This window comes from Nannobrachium achirus (genome assembly GCF_963921795.1).
Source record: "Nannobrachium achirus genome assembly, chromosome: 21".
In the NCBI taxonomy this organism is placed as follows: domain Eukaryota; kingdom Metazoa; phylum Chordata; class Actinopteri; order Myctophiformes; family Myctophidae; genus Nannobrachium; species Nannobrachium achirus.
This window is the reverse complement of record NC_137828.1, coordinates 54749557-54767061: the sequence shown is the minus strand read 5'-3', so window position 1 is coordinate 54767061 and position 17505 is coordinate 54749557. Positions and strand designations below refer to the sequence as shown.

Here is a 17505-nt window from a genome sequence, read left to right as displayed (position 1 = left end):
GCATGCAGTAGCACAAAGCAACAGGAGCACAGCACAGCATAGCAGCAAGAGCAGAGCAGTGGCAAGCAGAATAATTAGGTAAGCAGGGAACTTAATTGGGGGACGCACAATGCCTGTCAAATATGCAAATGCCTATAGAGCCATAGGTGGCTTATTTATAAACAGTCAATATCTCCCTGGAAGCCTGCATGCATATGCATGAGCAGAGGTCTATACCGACACGACACATAATGTTTGTTTGATAACACTTTACCCAAAGGTCTGGTCTATAATACCTTTTAATCACATTTATAAAGCGTTGTAATGCACTTATAGGCTGGATTTGGAGATCTGATAGCATCACACACTACTTGCTTGGCCACCCTCCATTGGCTCCCCATTAAATATAGAATTGATTTTAAGTTTTTTTAATTTGTTTTTAAATCCCTTCACGGCCTGTCACCCTCTTACCTCTCTGACCTAATTCACCCCTATGTCCCTACCAGGGCCCTAAGGTCAGCAGACAAGATGTTGCTAGAGCCCCTTCCAACTAATAAAAGGAGCATGGGTGACCGTGCCTTTGCAGCTGTAGGTCCCATGCTATGGAAGCTGTTACCCCTCCCCATCAGATCGGCCCAGTCGATAGGCGTTTTTAAGTCTTTACTCAAAACACATTTGTTCTCTATTGTTTTTAATTGTACATAGCTCTGCTCTGCTCATATCTCTTGCTTTGTGTAAATGTATTTACCTTGTTGTTGTTTGTGTTTGATGCCTTATATTGTTTTGTTTTTATTGCTGTTCAGCACTTTGGTCAGCATTGCTGTTGTAAATGTGCAATATAGATAAAGTTTGATTTGATTTGATTTGATTTACAGGAGAATCTTATAAGATTATTTTATTGGGTTATTTTAAACATGCACACACTACGAGATTAGGATTATTTTAAACATGCACACACTATGAGATTAGGATTATTTTAAACATAAACAAACTAGGAGATTTTAAAATAATGAGGCAACACACACAACAGGATAGTATTAACATTCATGGCTTGCTCGACCACAATGGAAACAAGACCCCAGGACTTCTTTTGTGTTATCCTTTTAGCCTGAATGTCTGACTGTACCTCGTGCTGCAACATTGTTGATGAATAAAATATTCAATCAATCAATCAATCAATCAATCAAAACGCAGCACCTCACATCATTTCATCTCACGTGATCACACGCAGAAGCAGTAGTAAATAACAGTGGAGAAGTGGTAACGATTGGTTGTGCTATGTCTATAGACCGCGCTCTTGCCACATCTGTCCAAAGCACCACAGGTTGTTAGGAGTGGGCCGCTGCCAAATGTCCACTCTGCACATCTGTGAGTCCAGAGGCCATCACTATTGCACAAATGCAGTTATACAGTAGATGTGGGGTCTTGTACAGTATCATGGCTATACCTAGGAAATAAATGCAGTAAATGGAGGCTTGTACAATGATGATCACTGTATATTATTTGAACCAAAGTCACCCTGACATCAGTTTTCAGCTGCCCACTTGCTTTTAGGGCCACTGTGAAATGTTCAAGCTCAATGATTTATTTCAAACAACTCTGCACTGAGGCAGAATCCATTGGACTATGAGGAAAGGGTAGCATTTGTTTACCCAAGGCGACTGTGAAATATTCAAGTGCAATTTTAACAACTCTGCACTCCATGCAGTGGACTGAGGGAAGGGCAGCTTCTGTTCATTGGAGAAAATCAGACAAGGCACAATAAAGAGCTGAGAAGAGATGTTTTGCAACCATCTCAGTGTAGTTTGGACTGAGGCTGTTTTGTTCCTTGATGAGGAAGAGTCAACATTCTTAGCGGTCGAGACGATGGGGGCAGAAACTATTGAGTGCTATATAAAGACCTTCTCACTTGGGGAATGATCACTAAATGAAGACTCACTCCGCTATAGCTTGCGGAATAAATGACATCTTCATAGGTGTGCATTGGGATTGACAAAGCATTTTGTTGAGACAGTAAATCAAATTATTTTCGTTTAAGTGTGCACTATTGGGCCATTTGTATTGAGTTTGACTTATATTTTGGTCTTTTTGTCTTGGAGGCGTGAGGACAATTTTGAAACAAATAGATCAATGCTTGAACCATTCAAACAAACATACATTTCTGCTCACACTGTAAGAAACCTCTAACTTTCCAAAACAGTGAAAGCATCGTCTGATGGGCTACTGAGATCTCCTTAATTTCTAAAGCAGTCATACCTGTTTAAAAAACTATCTTGGATCAGAAAGACTAGTTCGTCTGTGTCACGCTACATTCACCTGAGTACCAGATTTTTAAATGGTTGAAAGAAGCATGATGAGTTGTCAGGAGAAAATGTCTTATCCCATTCCGAAGACCTTGCCACCAAAACCTTTGAGCACAGGAACCCTAGAATCTCTTTTCTGGGTATGTCCAGTGAACAATCACAGAAAAGATATTTGGTGTAAAGGGAAAAAGGGAGTGGGCAGAGGACCTCACCTCAGTCAACAAAGCATAATAGGGTTTACTGTAAGTGGTTAAACAAATGGTAGGCTACAACATACTGGATGATGCTACTCACCCACTTCCGACATCTCCGGCACAGATGCAACAAAGGGTCCATCAGGGAATTTGGGGGCATTGTCATTTATGTCTTGCACTTTGATGATGAATTCAGACTTCGGCTCCAGAGCCTCCTCTGTGTTGCGGTCAAGGGCTTGCGCATGTAGGACATAGTGTGACTTTCTTTCCCTGTCCAGGCTCTTGGTGGCACGAATATCCCCCGTCACCTCATCGATGATGAATATATTCCCAGCGCCATCTCCACTCAGGATATAGCGGACAGTACCATCCCCTTTGTCTGAGTTTGAGTGCAGCTGTAAGGGAAACCAGAGGAAACCAGAGAATAAGATATTGGTACAATAATATATTTTTCGGTTTGTGATTTCGTGTAGGCCTACACTGGCATTCTTCTGGTACCAAAAACAAACAAATGCAAAATAAATAAATAAATAATACTAATAACTATCTGTGTACCACTATTTGACAAAGTACTCAACCCCAGTCTAAGAGCCATTCTGACTTATTGTTATTTAATTTATTAAGGTTGCCTAGGTATTTAACAGGCTCTCTAATCAGCCTCAGGTGTTGCCAGTAAGGGGCAAACAATAATTTATGCACTCAAAGGAAACGTTTGGACTTCTGTTATTATGAACGCACGTCTGAACTCCCTCGGCAACCAGTAGCACCCAAGTATAGGACCTGGGCACTACACCCAATACTTGAGTCAAAGTATACTCATGGATAAACATTACTCTACAAGTGAAAGATGCTGGGTCAGTTAATACAAATGCATGCAATGCGTGGGGTGGCAGTGGCTCAGGAGGTAGAGCGGACGTCTTGGAATCCGTAGGTTCCAGGTTAAATTCCCGTCTCTTCCTGGCTGCGTGTCAAAGCGTCATTGAGCAAGACACTGATTCCCTACTTGTCCCAATGAGCAGGTTTGTGCCTTGCATGGTTTCCTTCGCCATCGGTGTGTGATTGTGTGAATGGGTGAATGAGAAGTACATTGTAAAGCGCTTTGGAGAAAAGCGCTATATAAATGCAGTCCATTTACCATTCCTGTATTGACATTTTGAGTACAGTTTAGATGTTTGTAGCCATGTATATCCCTGTATCTGTTACCATGAATATTGAGTGTCATGATGTGGATAATAAACTGAAAAAGATATGGCTACTAATAACTCACAGCTCAGATAACATTCAACATTGCACTTGACAGCTTTACTGTACTGTTTTTGAGGAACTGTATCTTGAAAGATGAACGTGTTTAGCGGTTTTATGGGAAATCCTTGGAGATGGAATTGCCTCTTATTCCACCAAGGCAGTAAGAGAAAAGGAAGGAAGCTGTGAACTTGTATGGCCATTATTGATGTCAATAGTATTATGCCTTTCAGGCCAATTACACTTAACTTTAACAAATATACTTTAGAGTTCCACAGAATTCTCCTACTGGGACACCAGAGCATCACGGTTCAAACAATCCAAGTTTCACCCATGAATAAAACATTGTAAACTCCCAGATTCACAGTGAGATGTTTGTTTTGCACAATTTGCACATTGTGTACTGGTAATGTTTTAGATTCCGGTGTTACCATTGTCATTCTGAGCCAATCATCATGTAAATGATGATTATAATATTACACTGCTATGATGTGCTATCTAGTTACAAACATACACTAGCATTATTGAGGGCTTGTGTTCAGCCCAGGGCTGTGACACGAGAAAGACATTTCCTAGTCTCTCTCACCTATTTTGGCATCACTGACCACAAACTGTTTTGCAGACCGACAGGTCATACATTTTCCTGAAGAACATCAAGGTGATGTGAGGCCCATTTGCACATCTGAGGTTATAGCACCACATCTACATTTAGTCAGAGATGTATTCCAGCCCTGGGAGAAAAGACAGACTGACATTATTTATTTCCCCACTTGAATTTCCCCAAGCTCATACTGTACATACTCAGTACAATATGCTATTCACTTTATTTTCATTCTGACAGGGTGGTGGTAAGACACCCAATAGAGCCCTATTTTCAGGACGCAATGTCACGGTTGTCGCTATGTTTTAATGTGCGCCATGGGGGTGTGCCTTGGCACTTTTTTGCGCAACACATAGATAGCGCTAGATGCTGTATACAATAATCAAACCAATCATGTTTAAACAATCATGACAAGTTGATCAAGAACGTATTACAGTACTATCCATAACATAAAGCCATTTAACACTTATTGCACATGAATAAAAATGTTGTTTAATGATATTTAATATAATATTTTTTACTTTTGTAAATTGTCATCTTCATAGATGGTGGTCAGCCACAAACTCACAGTCACAACAACTCGCGTCTCATGTCTTTCCACAAAATATTAGAAAACGCTCAAAAGTCGGCTCGATAAAAGCCCGGCTCAATAAGCAGCAGGATCGATAAGGTGCTCATTATCAATAAAACATTTACGAGCTCCATCCCTATATTTTAGTCATCTGAAATGTTTTTAGATTTGGTCTTTAGTTTTTGTCGACTAAATATAGAGTTGATTTTGTCTATTTTTAGAGAGTGCAACCAAAAAAAAAAAAGGATTGCCTGTCTTTTAGTTCTACTGGATCTCTTCTGAACTAGTCCCTCTCAAACATATTAGTCTAGTTTGTATTTGTTGACAAAATTGTCGATATATTTAGTCTTGGTTTTAGTTTTAGTCATCATAACTTTTGTTTTTGTCAGTGAAAGAAAAGGTAGTCGACGAAATCGTCATCATAGTTTTAGTCGGCGGAATTAACACTGTTTCTATATGAGGAAAGGAACGTGTACCCTGATGGATTCTGAAACCACAGTACACTATGGTTGCTAGACAGTACACAGTAGTGTTTGGAATTGAAACCACAGGTTGCAAAGCAAGAGTGGAACAAAAGACTGGCTCGCTAACTCTCTCTCTATGGCCCTCGGTCCACCTTAAAGTCAAATCAAGCACCAGCTTCTTTAATTATTGTAAATCAATCTAGTTCGTTTATATTCAGCCAATTTGTCTTAATGTCTTTGTGGCTCCATAGGGATTATTATTATTATTATTTTTGTACACCCCTAGACTGGGACATAACAATACACCTGTATGAAAGTAATTAAGTTAATTCACCAGGTGATCCAAACCCTGCCCAGATCCAACATAAACATCTTTCATGTCTTTGAATTGTAACCTTGACCTTTAATCCTTTTAACCTGGGTTTATGAAAAGCCTTCCATCCGTTCTCAAGTTTAACCAAGCTATGTGCCACTGACCTTTGACCTTTTGACCCAGTAGTGAATAAGCTCTTCAGGACAGCCTTCTGATCATCCCCACTAAGTTTCACACACATACATGACTGGAGATATTTCACGGATATTGTCCTTGATTATGACCCTGATAATTAGGCAAAACTATAGTCAACGCTACAGATCATTCCGTCCAAACTCCACCAATCTGCCTATCCACTATTTCCACTCAAAAACAGACAAAACCGATTACAATAATAATGGGAGTGGGGTGCCTTGGTGTATCCCTTATAGAGGTCTTCCTTCATTCAACGGTTCCAATACTGCAGATATTTTTGTCCTGAATGTTTCCACTGCCACCAATGAAGGGGTGGCAGTGTCTCAGGAGGTACGGCAATGGCTCAGGAGGTAGAGTGGCAGCTTTGGGAACCAGAAGCTTCCCAGTTCGATCCCAGGCTCCCCCCGTGTTAGTGTCGAAGTGTCCTTGAGCAAGACACTGAACCCCTAATTGCTCCTGATGAGTAGGTTGTTGCCTTTCATGGTTTCCTGTGCCATCGGTGAATGAATGAATGAATGAATGGATGAATGAATGAATGAATGAATGAATGTGTGTTTGTGTTTGTGTGTGTGAATGGGTAAATGTAATGCACACTAATTGTAAAGTGCCTTGGACAATATATAATCCAAGTTAATATAAATTTACCATTTTTCTTCCCCAAAATACTCTTGCACACAAAAGTACAGCAAATACACGACGACAAGCAAGACTAAAATGGCTACATCTGTGTTTTGTTTTACCTACAACTCCAGTGCTGTAGAAGGTTAACCCACCAGTACCAATGTTCATCATCATTACGCCCATGCAATATCTGCAAAGATTACACAGAATAGCGGCCCTTCCGAAGCACACACGTCTGCATGCATATATACTATACATATACACGTACACACAGTTGTAATGTATTACCCTACCTCCCTTCATCTTTTGTTAATTATTTAAGGAGTTGAGCATTGGTGGTGCAGGGGCCAAATCTAATCAAAAACCAGGAGTAGCAAATGAATTACTAATTAGAAAACTGCTGTTGATTGAAGGGCTTCTCTTGATGAGAGCCAACTGTCCTTTCTGTGGTTAATATCGCGCCTGTAATTAAGTGAGGAGTCAAAGATCCCATTGAATCGGGTAGTTAATCAAGTGCTAGATATGGGTGTTATTAAACCATCACTAAGGCTCTGCAATCAAACAATGCACATTAATGGCATTGTAGAATGGACCAATATGGATAGTTAATTTCGTTCTTTCTTTGTTTTTGCTTTGCTAATCCTAATTAATTAAGGCCCAATACATTATTGTAGATTACATTAAGTAGGTTAAGTATGTTTGCACAGTATGCAGACATGGGGAATTTATAAAGATGTCTTTTCTACAATACTTTATTTTGCCTTATCAAGCTAGACAGTAGAGTTCACATACACTAATTGTGTTCTAGTCTACATATGTGTTTACATCCATAGTTATTACTCAGGAATTTAGCATAAATATATTGTAACTATTCTTTGTTGTATTCATGATGAACACCTACTTCCCATCAAAGATATTCTGTCAAATGAGGACCTTCAGGAGTCTCAATAATAAATGAATTAGCTCCACTAGAATGATCTCAGCATTAAACCCTGGCATTCAAAATGCAATGTCCTGCTCCCCCTTACCCTCTACTGCATGGATAGATACACTTTGCCCCACATCCAAAAGAGTACTCCACAACACGGGCACATACAGTACATTTAATTGCATCTCCAGTCAGAGTGCTACTTTAGCTATTGACTTCCTTTGTGAAAGCTAATATATCACACTACCTAAAGTGTGAGCACATGGACATGTGCTACCGCCTTCACTAAGCTTTGGGTGATAAGAGTGTCAACAGGTTGTGCGTCATTACATGAACATCAAACATGTGACTCCCAGTTGAAACTGCAGACTCACCTCTTCAGGCCCATAGCACTTACCGTATCACTTGCCTACCCTCAATGACCATACATGTAATTTAGATAGCATTTTGAAAATGTTATGTTATATCGTTTATGATTTGCTTGGTCTACCTATTTTGGTCTATGCTATTGTCCCCCGTCCTTTTGTTTAGCAATTTGAGCCTTCACTGATTCATTATTGTTCATTGCTATTCTAGACTGACCCTTAAAGTTACATCTGACTTTGGGAGAACCTTTGGGTTATTTACTGTAGCTACCTGAGCAATAATCAACCTTTAAGCAGATTCCACAATGGTACTTCACTGTATTCATGTTACCCAGTATGTCATTTTCTCTAGTCAATAGGCCCGGCGATATCTGTATAACCCACTGCCACTGCCAGTATAGGAGAGATAGACAAAACAGGTCTCACCATACAGTGAGAGTGAATGGAAACACTATACCGGGTATCTCACTCACTGTGCACAGAGGCAACAGATAAGCACAAACAATATGTTGACTTAGAGAGAACAAGACAGCCCGGTGCTCACCGTAGACACAAAAGTAAACAATGTTAACATAGAAAAAGTTGCTCCTGGATCAGACAAGGTTAATAAATAAGGATCAGGGGAGCAGCCTTAAAAATATAATATGTGGACTTATCTCATGCCCATGTACCCTAAACAACCTGCTCAATATTGCTTTTACTGTTGGAAAGCATACATTGTGAAAATAAATTACTTTATCTGTGCAGGCCTGAGTTTCTCCAAATCAATCTACTATAATCCTACTGCCATTCATCCTACTAAGCTACTATCCTACTCCTAAAAAATAAAATAAAACTATTTCTATCCTGTCTGTCATTATACATGTTTCTCCTCAGTGGTTTGGTCAATCGGTCTGAAATACAACAGCTTTCCCCAAATGTAAGGTGTTTATAAGCATTTCAGGAGTAGTCGCAGTCACTGTCCCAAATCTGCACACACTGTAGTTGGGGCGCACAAATCCCCGGGTGTGGACTAGTATCTTTGGATTATCCATTTGAAAGGCATGATCAAAAGTCTGAGCATCAAGAGGAAAGTGGCTCGGGGCAACCGTTGGTGTCGCATAGGCCTCCATTCCTCTGTGGTGGCTGCTCCTATAATGAATGTGAATTCAGCGTTGGGATCTATTATTTATAGTTCATTAATAATGATCACAAAGAAAATGTCACAACTCCCTGCCTACTGAATGTAATTAGGTGTCAGTTTTGTTAATCCACGGCGGCCTGGCCTGACAAGAGCTTAACATACATCAGTACTTATAGCAGTATATTGCATGCATGCGCGTCTGTGTGTTTGTGTGTGCGTGCATGTGAGTGGGGGGAGTCTAGAGTCTATAGAAGAAAAATTCGTTTTGTCAGCTGATGTAGTGAGAGAAGAAAGGAAGGAAGAGGAACGCCTACACTCTAATGCAGAGTGGTCGTTCAAGGTACCATGTTGTTGTTGTTGGGTGGAAACCTTGTATGTCCAAAACCGTTGGTTTTGCATTTATAATTTTAAAAATGATTAATCTAGTGAAAACAGCCGATCTACAAGCACATGTGCGAGGCGTTGTGTGCTTGTAGCTCTGCTGGCGATGCGAGGTTTCCACCCAACAACGACGATGTGTAACATGATCAAACGCGATAGCGTAGAGAGCAGTGATGAACCCATACAACCTCGGGAGTGCCTTGTTTCTTTGTCGCACAAAGCCTTGCAGAGCAGGGCCCATCTCCTCTGCCGAACAGCAGGACAAGGGTTTGCGTTTATCTCCTACCCTCTACAGCTGACTTTATTAAAGTCTAGCAGAATGGATGACTGACATGTGGCTAGTGCCTGCCTGCAGGCGATGCTTTTTTCTGGGGGGAGTTTAAAGGGATCAGCGGAGTCAGGGGCCCTAAAATCGTCTGCGTGAACATTCCGGATCCCTGGCCAGTCGCCAGGCATGATTTCATTGAAACGTCCACAGGGCCATGCAGCCAGAATGAAAACCCATGCTTTTTTTTCCCTCTCCCTTTTTCTCATTCTGTTTGTTAAAAGAGATTCATGAATAAATTGCACTTGCCTTTTATCAGCAGCCTTTCACTTAAACAGTTTGGGACGTGATGATCCATTTATGTGCCTGGCCGAGCACTAAAGAGATTATGGTTATGAGTTAATTGATGCTGCACTGCCAAACTGCTCAGCCTTGGTTCAGCTGTAACATGTAATGTGTCTGGTCAAGTAGACCATTCACACACATGTTCAGAGGAAGCCAAACATTAAACCAGACTGGTATAATAACCTTGTTAGCTCAGGTCAAGTGTGATATGCTCTTAAATGGTAAATGGTGCATTTATATAGCGCTTTTATCCAAGGTGCTTTACAATGATTGTGCATTCACCCATTCGCACACACACATTCATACACTGATGGCGGAGGAAACCATGCAAGGCAGCAAACCTGCTCATCAGAAGCAATTAGTTAGTGTCAAAGGACACTTTGACACTAACTAACTAACTAACTCTGGAGAGCCTGGGATCGAACCTTCCGTTTCCCTAGTTGCCGCTGTACGCCCTGAGCCACTGCATCTTCTGTATGTGTCTGCATGTACTTAAGTTGCAACACTGTGAAATTGTTAGCTTGACCATTCAGGTCCAATCTACGAGCTAACAATGCATCACAACAACACAATGCGTTGAGGTTTAAATTAATAAATTAATGAATGGGATGTCAGAATGGAAGTGGTCCAATATGTTTATGCATTGATTTCAGTCCTTGCTTATTTTGTCCTTGCTTTACTAAATGTATCTGAAATGAGCATGCAAGGATTCCGCAGTGGTTGTAAAAGGAGATGATCACCAGGAGCGGCGTGCTGAAGTGAATAAGAAGGACAACTTTATGAGGTGCATTAACACCACAGAGAAGTACCACATAAATCACTCACAAACTCCTTTACAATCCACACAGCAGCAAAATCGAGCTGAGTGTAAAATGCTGTGTACATGTAGCTACAGTACTGTATGAAAGCCATATGACACAAGATGCTATGAATGGGGGGGGGGGGGGGGGGGGGTCAGGGAGAGATTATAAGATGTCACGGGGTGACTGTGGCATGTGTGACATGCAGTAAGACCGATAAACCCCCGCGCTGATAGATGAGGTGATAGCATGAAGGACTTTCTGGTGAGATTCCAGGTAATCCTCTGTTAAAGGCTTGAGTGAGAGCTGCACGATGTGCTGTTATTACATTGTGTTTTCCTTGCTTACTGTCAGCACTCTGGATTAAGAACGTCTGCTAAATCAGTAGTTCTCAACCTGTGGGTCCCCAAATTATTTTGAGGGGTCCCCAGATGATTTACTTATTGTGCAACATTGTTTTCTCACTCAACAGTAAACAAAACAAGATAAGGTTTAAATGTATAGAACGTATGCACATAGTGACCATTTAAGGACTGTTTAATACATATAAATTCATATAAATTCATATAAAATTCCCAGTTAAAATATGATTATTTGGGGGGCCCGGCTTGAAAAGGTTGAGAACAACTGTGCTAAATGAGTAAATTGTAAATTGTAACTTGTGCTCATGCAGCGATTTCAGTATTGCCCAAAATTTGCGAGCAAAGAGCGTATAGTATGTGTCACCTTTGGAAGGGCAACAGGACAAAAAGACAGTGACATTGATCGTTTGCTGGTGCAGGAGGGCTCATTAAAGGAGCACTTGTTTGTCCTGGAAAGCAGCCTGGCTATCGCTGATGTGGTGACAACAGAAGATGGAGTCGAAGGGGAGGAAAGGGGAGTTGCCAGAGGTGATAATCAGTGCCTGGGCCTCATATATGCAATTAGTGTGGGGTGATGGAGTGGGGGAGTGTGTGTGTGTGTGTGTGTGTGTGTGTGTGTGTGTGTGTGTGTGTGTGTGTGTGTGTGTGTGTGTGTGTGTGTGTGTGTGTGTGTGTGTGAGGGTGGGGAGGGAAGGGGTTGATTAAATCTCTGCCTCTTATTCTTCACTCAAGAGGACTTAATCACTTTTTATGTGGGCGTGCTTGATTGTCTGATCATCACCACATTTTAGGCTGACTGTCTCTCTCTCTCTCTCTCTCTCTCTCTCTCTCTCTCTCTCTCTCTCTCTCTCTTTCTCTCTCTCTCTCTCTCTCTCTCTCTCTCTCTCTCTCTCTCACTCTCTCTCTCTCTCTCTCTCTCTCTCTCTCTCTCTCTCTCTCTCTCTCTTTGTGATTGATTTGTGATAGTCACAGTCCAGCTCTGTGATGGAGCATGCCGCTAATGACCACTGCATGAGGAGCAGCGGTGATGAAGAGGCGCGATAAAGGATGCAAACCATGCACACCGCCATGATCCGCCCTAATAGTTTGTCCTCTGGCTTCGACTTCCGCAGGGGTTGTAAGGAAAACTTAAAGGAACCGTGACACACACACAAAAAAAAAAAAAAAAAAATAGCAGACCGTGGACTAGTCTGTTATTTTTAGAAGGCAACGCCAACGCCTATCCCATGTGACAAACACTATATGTCAAGTTGTGAAGAGAGCCTTGTGCCAAGGCAACATAACTGTCAAAGGTGCTACAGTGTCCAACATTTAGAGGGTTGTCTTGTGTGACAGAGCAGCCTCTGTCACTTTAATAATGTTCACAAATATACTTTCATTCATTCTATGCTGTATTGTATATTTGTTTTCCTATACTTAGCATGTAGATTCAGTCCCAAAGAAGGTGCACATTCTGTTGTGACTGGAATCTAATGTTGTGTTTATCTGTTCATCAGATGCTGTATGGGGATGCTGCTTGAAGCTGTCTATTGCCTTGAGGCCTAACTGTGCTGAATAATAGAGTACAAGTAATAGATTACTGTTGAAGTGTTGATTGCTACTTGGGAGCATCTGGGGTAGATTGCTCCTGCACTGGGGTTGGTTAATTTGATCCAGAGGGTGGAGCCTTGTGTCTATATAACTGAGCTGAGCTCAGTTGAGTGTGGGCTGCTGAGGGGAGAGGCTGACAGACACCTAGTCTCTGTTGAAGTTAAGTTCTGTTGTTTGATTTGCTGTATGTTTTGAGTTAAAGTTTGTTTCTGTTGTCCGGGCCTGGAGTTAATAAACATTGTTATTTTACCTGCAAGCCTGCCTCATGTCCAATCAATGACATTTTTAAAGGGTTTTCACTGACTTTAAGCCTCTCTACAATCCCACTTGGTAACATCTTGTGATGATGGGAAACTCTAGGGTGTGATGTGTTTACAATGCAGTCATTCTCAACCCCAGGTTGTACTACAGTGACAAGTTGTGTAACATCTGACAAAGTGTCAAGACCAGGCACGTGCACACATAGACATCAAAGGGGGCTTGAGCCCCTGCCATTTTACCCGTCTGTAAAAAGTGCCCTCTCCAGACCATGAATACGTACAGACAATAGCCGGGTGTAGTGTTTGTGTTGATGATATGTATGTTTGGTGTGGGCTCGCTGAAAGCGAGAAACACTATGTTATCTTCATTATTGTGGGGTTCGCTGAAAGCAAGAACACTATGTTATCTTCATTATTTATATATTAACTCATTTACTGCTATTTTAAGACCCTTCTAATGGTCCACACCGCCAGGATTTGCCTACCTTTAACGTGGGCGCGCGCATGCTTCCATTGCGCGAGTGGTTCACCGATTGCGTTCGCCAAATGATCCAGTCATGGTAAGCAACAAAACACCGGCAGCCTTCCATTGCCCAAAGCAAAACCAACTGAGCGCCACGTGGATGTTGCGGAACATTGAAACGGATGGCATTTTAGCAGACAGGATACAGGCGTCCGTTTTGGAACATCCGGATCCGTTTTTTGTGAATAGCTACCATCCATAGAGACTGAATGACGGCGAATCGGCGATCAAACTTTAATTGTTTTATAACGATTACAGCATATTTATGACTCGTCACACTCATCATACGCATAACGGACCCAAAAATATAACTCGTCATACGTAGTAAATGACTTAAGTTCTGACGTAATGTTCAGTCAAGTTCTCCTCAAAAATGACAACTTATTACGTAACCTATTCTCCTCGACAGTACAAAGGCAGTAGAGTCAAGTTCTCCTCGACAGTATAAAGGCAGTACAGTACAAAAGATATTGGAATATAAAAGATAAGGTGCAACCAAAGATCTTTATGCCCATACATGGTGTTACATGCGAGCCCACGCTGTTTCGTAGGAACAGTATTTCTAGTTTTTGATGTTATCCTTTAATGTCTTACAGTACCTGTTTACATTTTTGACTACCTAGTAAGACGCCTCAGGGCGACAAGCGAGGTCACGCCATGTCTTGGCCATCTGGCCAGTGATGTATATCGGACCAGTTACCCATATACAGTATGGAGACCCCTGGTACCCATATATGGAGATCCATGTACTGTATATGGAGATTTGCGGTGACAGCCCAAACATGCTTACTCTGTTATTCATTATGTATGACATCTGACATCATACCCTTTTATGCCCATACATGGAGATCCCTTTCTGTAAAACCAGCCACACAGATATGGGCTGTCTTGGCCATCTGTCTTGGCCATATTTGGATTATGTTAGTGTGGTATGTGACCGATGTGGCCTCCATATATGGGCATTCCCATATGAAGTCCTGTTAGGGATTCTGTTACTGTGACAACACAATGAAGCCAGAGCGTGATGTCAGAGGGCATTCTGTTAGAGTGGTTCCCCTGACATCAAAGTGATGTCAGAGCATTATGTCAGAGCAGCAAACCCATAGACCGTAAAAAAGTGTACACGTCCAGACGTCTAGATACATCCTGGTGTACAGTAATGTGATTATAATTTATTAGTGTCCCGAGAATAAACACTTGCTGTAATGCTCTCTCTCTCTCTCTCTCTCTCTCTCTCTCTCTCTCTCTCTCTCTCTCTCTCTCTCTCTCTCTCTCTCTCTCTCTCTCTCACCACAAAGGAGTTAGAATGTTTTATAAACTGTGGTTAATGACATAAAATTAATTAGACAGCCATTCAATGTCAGGAATATTATTGCAGGGCATTTAGCTGCTTGCAAGCCAGTCGATGCCAATGATTTTCTTGTGGGTTAGCCATATGGGACTAATATGGTCAAATGTAGGGGCAGGGCAATGAATTTAACCAATGAGAAGTTTTAACAAGAGCCTGTGACTAAATAATAACTACATTGATTGGACCCTTTAGGACCCATTTCCTGAAAAGTAACCGTTTTTGGACCGGATGTTTACACCCGGCGGCGACAGTATGATCTCTATGCGTCAAATGCCATTGTCCTTTTTTCATTCACTGATATGTAAATTGACATTAGTGCATACAATACTCCTACTGTACTGCACATCTTATTTTAAAGTAGCTACTGTATGTATGCACTGATAAACCTCAGTGATACCACCTTTATCAATTACAAAAGCAGTTCCTGCAGAAACTGTGTGGGCTCGCTGAAAACATACACAAAGTATATTTGCTAGCTATGTACAGTAGAACATGTACTCATCCCTCCTCAGACTGACTTTCAATTCAGCTCAAGCTCATAAATGGTAAGACAGAATTCATTTCCCAGTGGATTTCAAGCTGTGTGTGTTAGTTTGTTTCCTTTTTTTTAAACAAAAGTAAAGAGAAAAGTACAAGCAATGATAACAGCGTAAAGCTGAACAAGTTGATGTTTGAACAAAATGTCAAGCACAAAGAATGTGAAAGCAGTAGGATCCCCCACCCCCCAAAAAAAAGAATAAATATAAAGTGGGGACAACTAGTGTGTTCTCGCTGGAGTGCTCCCACAATTACAATATGGCATGAAAGTAAATGCCTTGACTTTTGTTTGCACATACTGTACAGCAAAACACGTCACATTTTACGTTATTTTCAGTCTTACCACGGTGTGTAACCAATATTCAAATCACTGCATGCACTCAGTGCCTGTCATCCCAAAAGTAATTCCAGGACAACCATGCTTAGCTTTTTCCCCAGACCATTGATATAATAGGCTAACAGTACTTGCCTGAATCTGTCACAGCACAATCCATTTTTAGTTGTATTGTATGCATAAAACAGAAGATGCCACTTTGCTCTGAAAATGAACAAAGGAAACGTAAGTGAGGATTTCTTATCTGGATTTAAGGGCCCATTCTGTCAGCAGTGATTCCATTCTGTATGGTTTATTTCAAATTATCAAACAGGTCAAACTTCTTGCCTGCGGGTCGACTTTTAAAACGACATTCTCATTAGCGGCGGCGGTGCCGAGCGACTTTAATCGACTTTTATATAAAAGCATTTATTAAGCATTTATTTGGGTATTTTGACGGAACAAATGGGTTCCCTTACCTTCAGCTGGTTATAACGAGACCGTGAAAAAAAAAGGATACGATGATGACGTCAATGCAAACCATCGTCCATTACGCAGCTTCACTAGGTCGGATTTTGATTCGGAAATTGTGTGCGTGGCATCTGTATACGATTCGTTGCCCAGACCGATGGTGGTTTTAGACGATCAAGCACGAATTGAACACTAATGAGCACATATGGCTCGCCGCTGATCTCCCATTGTGAATCAATGGAGCGACGTCACCTACCCATCCTTCAAACATGGTTTATTCTGAAAGTTTGAGTGTTACGATGGCGCGCTCTAGTGGTCTTTTTGGTGGTGGTTTATCATCATACCTTAGGCAGTTTTAGCGCACATCCATATTTTAAGTTCGCAGGGAATGGGTTAAGCTAAATAGGACGATGCTGATGAGGCCATATCGTTCGAAAATAACGGTTTTGAAAGCTCACAAGCAACACATCCGCACGGTTTCTCACTCTCAACTCTGTAGGTTAATACTGTAGGTTGAAGCTGCAGTGCAAAGCAAACATTTAAATCGAGGGCCCTCAGAAATGGGCTTGAACCCCATAAGGCATGCCTGATAGAGATGCTAGCATAGCGACTGCCGGTGTCGAGCAGTGTGATGGCATCTTCTCCCGACTCAGCGCCGTTCCGAGGAACATGCTTGGAATCATGTCGTCCTGGTCGGCATGCAATGTGACAGGAAAGCCAGTGTGGTGTGAAACGTCTTGACACTTTGTCTGATGTTACGCAACTTGTAACTGTAGTACAAACTGGGGTCGAGAATGACTGCATTGTAAACACATCACACCCGAGAGTTTCCCATCATTAAGACAACCCTCTAATTGTTGGACACTGTAGCACCTTTGACAGTTATGTTGCCTTGGCACAAGGCTCTGTTCACAACTTAACATGGTGTTTTGCCACATGGGATAGGCGTTGCCTTCTAAAAATAACAGACTAGTCCACGGTCTGCTTAAATTTCAAAGCACCCTGTCATCGCTGTGACGGACACCCAGACCCCGCCCACTGCGTTATAGGAGGCTGTCACGTGTCCTTTGTGTGGCGCATCTGGACATTGCCTGTCCCTTGAAAAGCATCTGCCTCTCACTCACTCATAACTGTCATTTCCCACCAAAAATCTATCAGCTCCCTACAGAAAGATGTCACAAGGGATTATGGGACACCTCAAGAGGGATTAAAACATGCTTGACAGACCGGGTTCCCTTCGCTCGTTCCCTCAGAAGTTGCTCTGCAGAGCCAGACCCTGTGTGGGTGACTGCCAACGCAAATTCTCACCTTGGTGGAGAAACCAGTCGCAGTGTTTTGACCTTGTGGATTCCTCAGCGTGTGGCTTGTCCTTTCACGTCCGCCCCCACACAGAAACTGAAATCCACCT

At 41.8% G+C, this 17505-nt stretch overlaps 1 protein-coding gene across 2 annotated transcripts in view; it reads right to left on the bottom strand.

The window, feature by feature from the left end:
- The window catches only part of LOC308307266 (cadherin-18), a 198519-nt gene that overhangs the window by 142665 nt on the left and 38349 nt on the right, over positions 1-17505 (bottom strand). For both annotated transcript variants that reach the window (XM_080752445.1, XM_080752446.1), the window contains exon 3: positions 2577-2871. In XM_080752445.1, coding sequence (XP_080608571.1) covers positions 2577-2871 — 295 coding nt within the window. The remainder of the gene's footprint in view (positions 1-2576; positions 2872-17505) is intronic.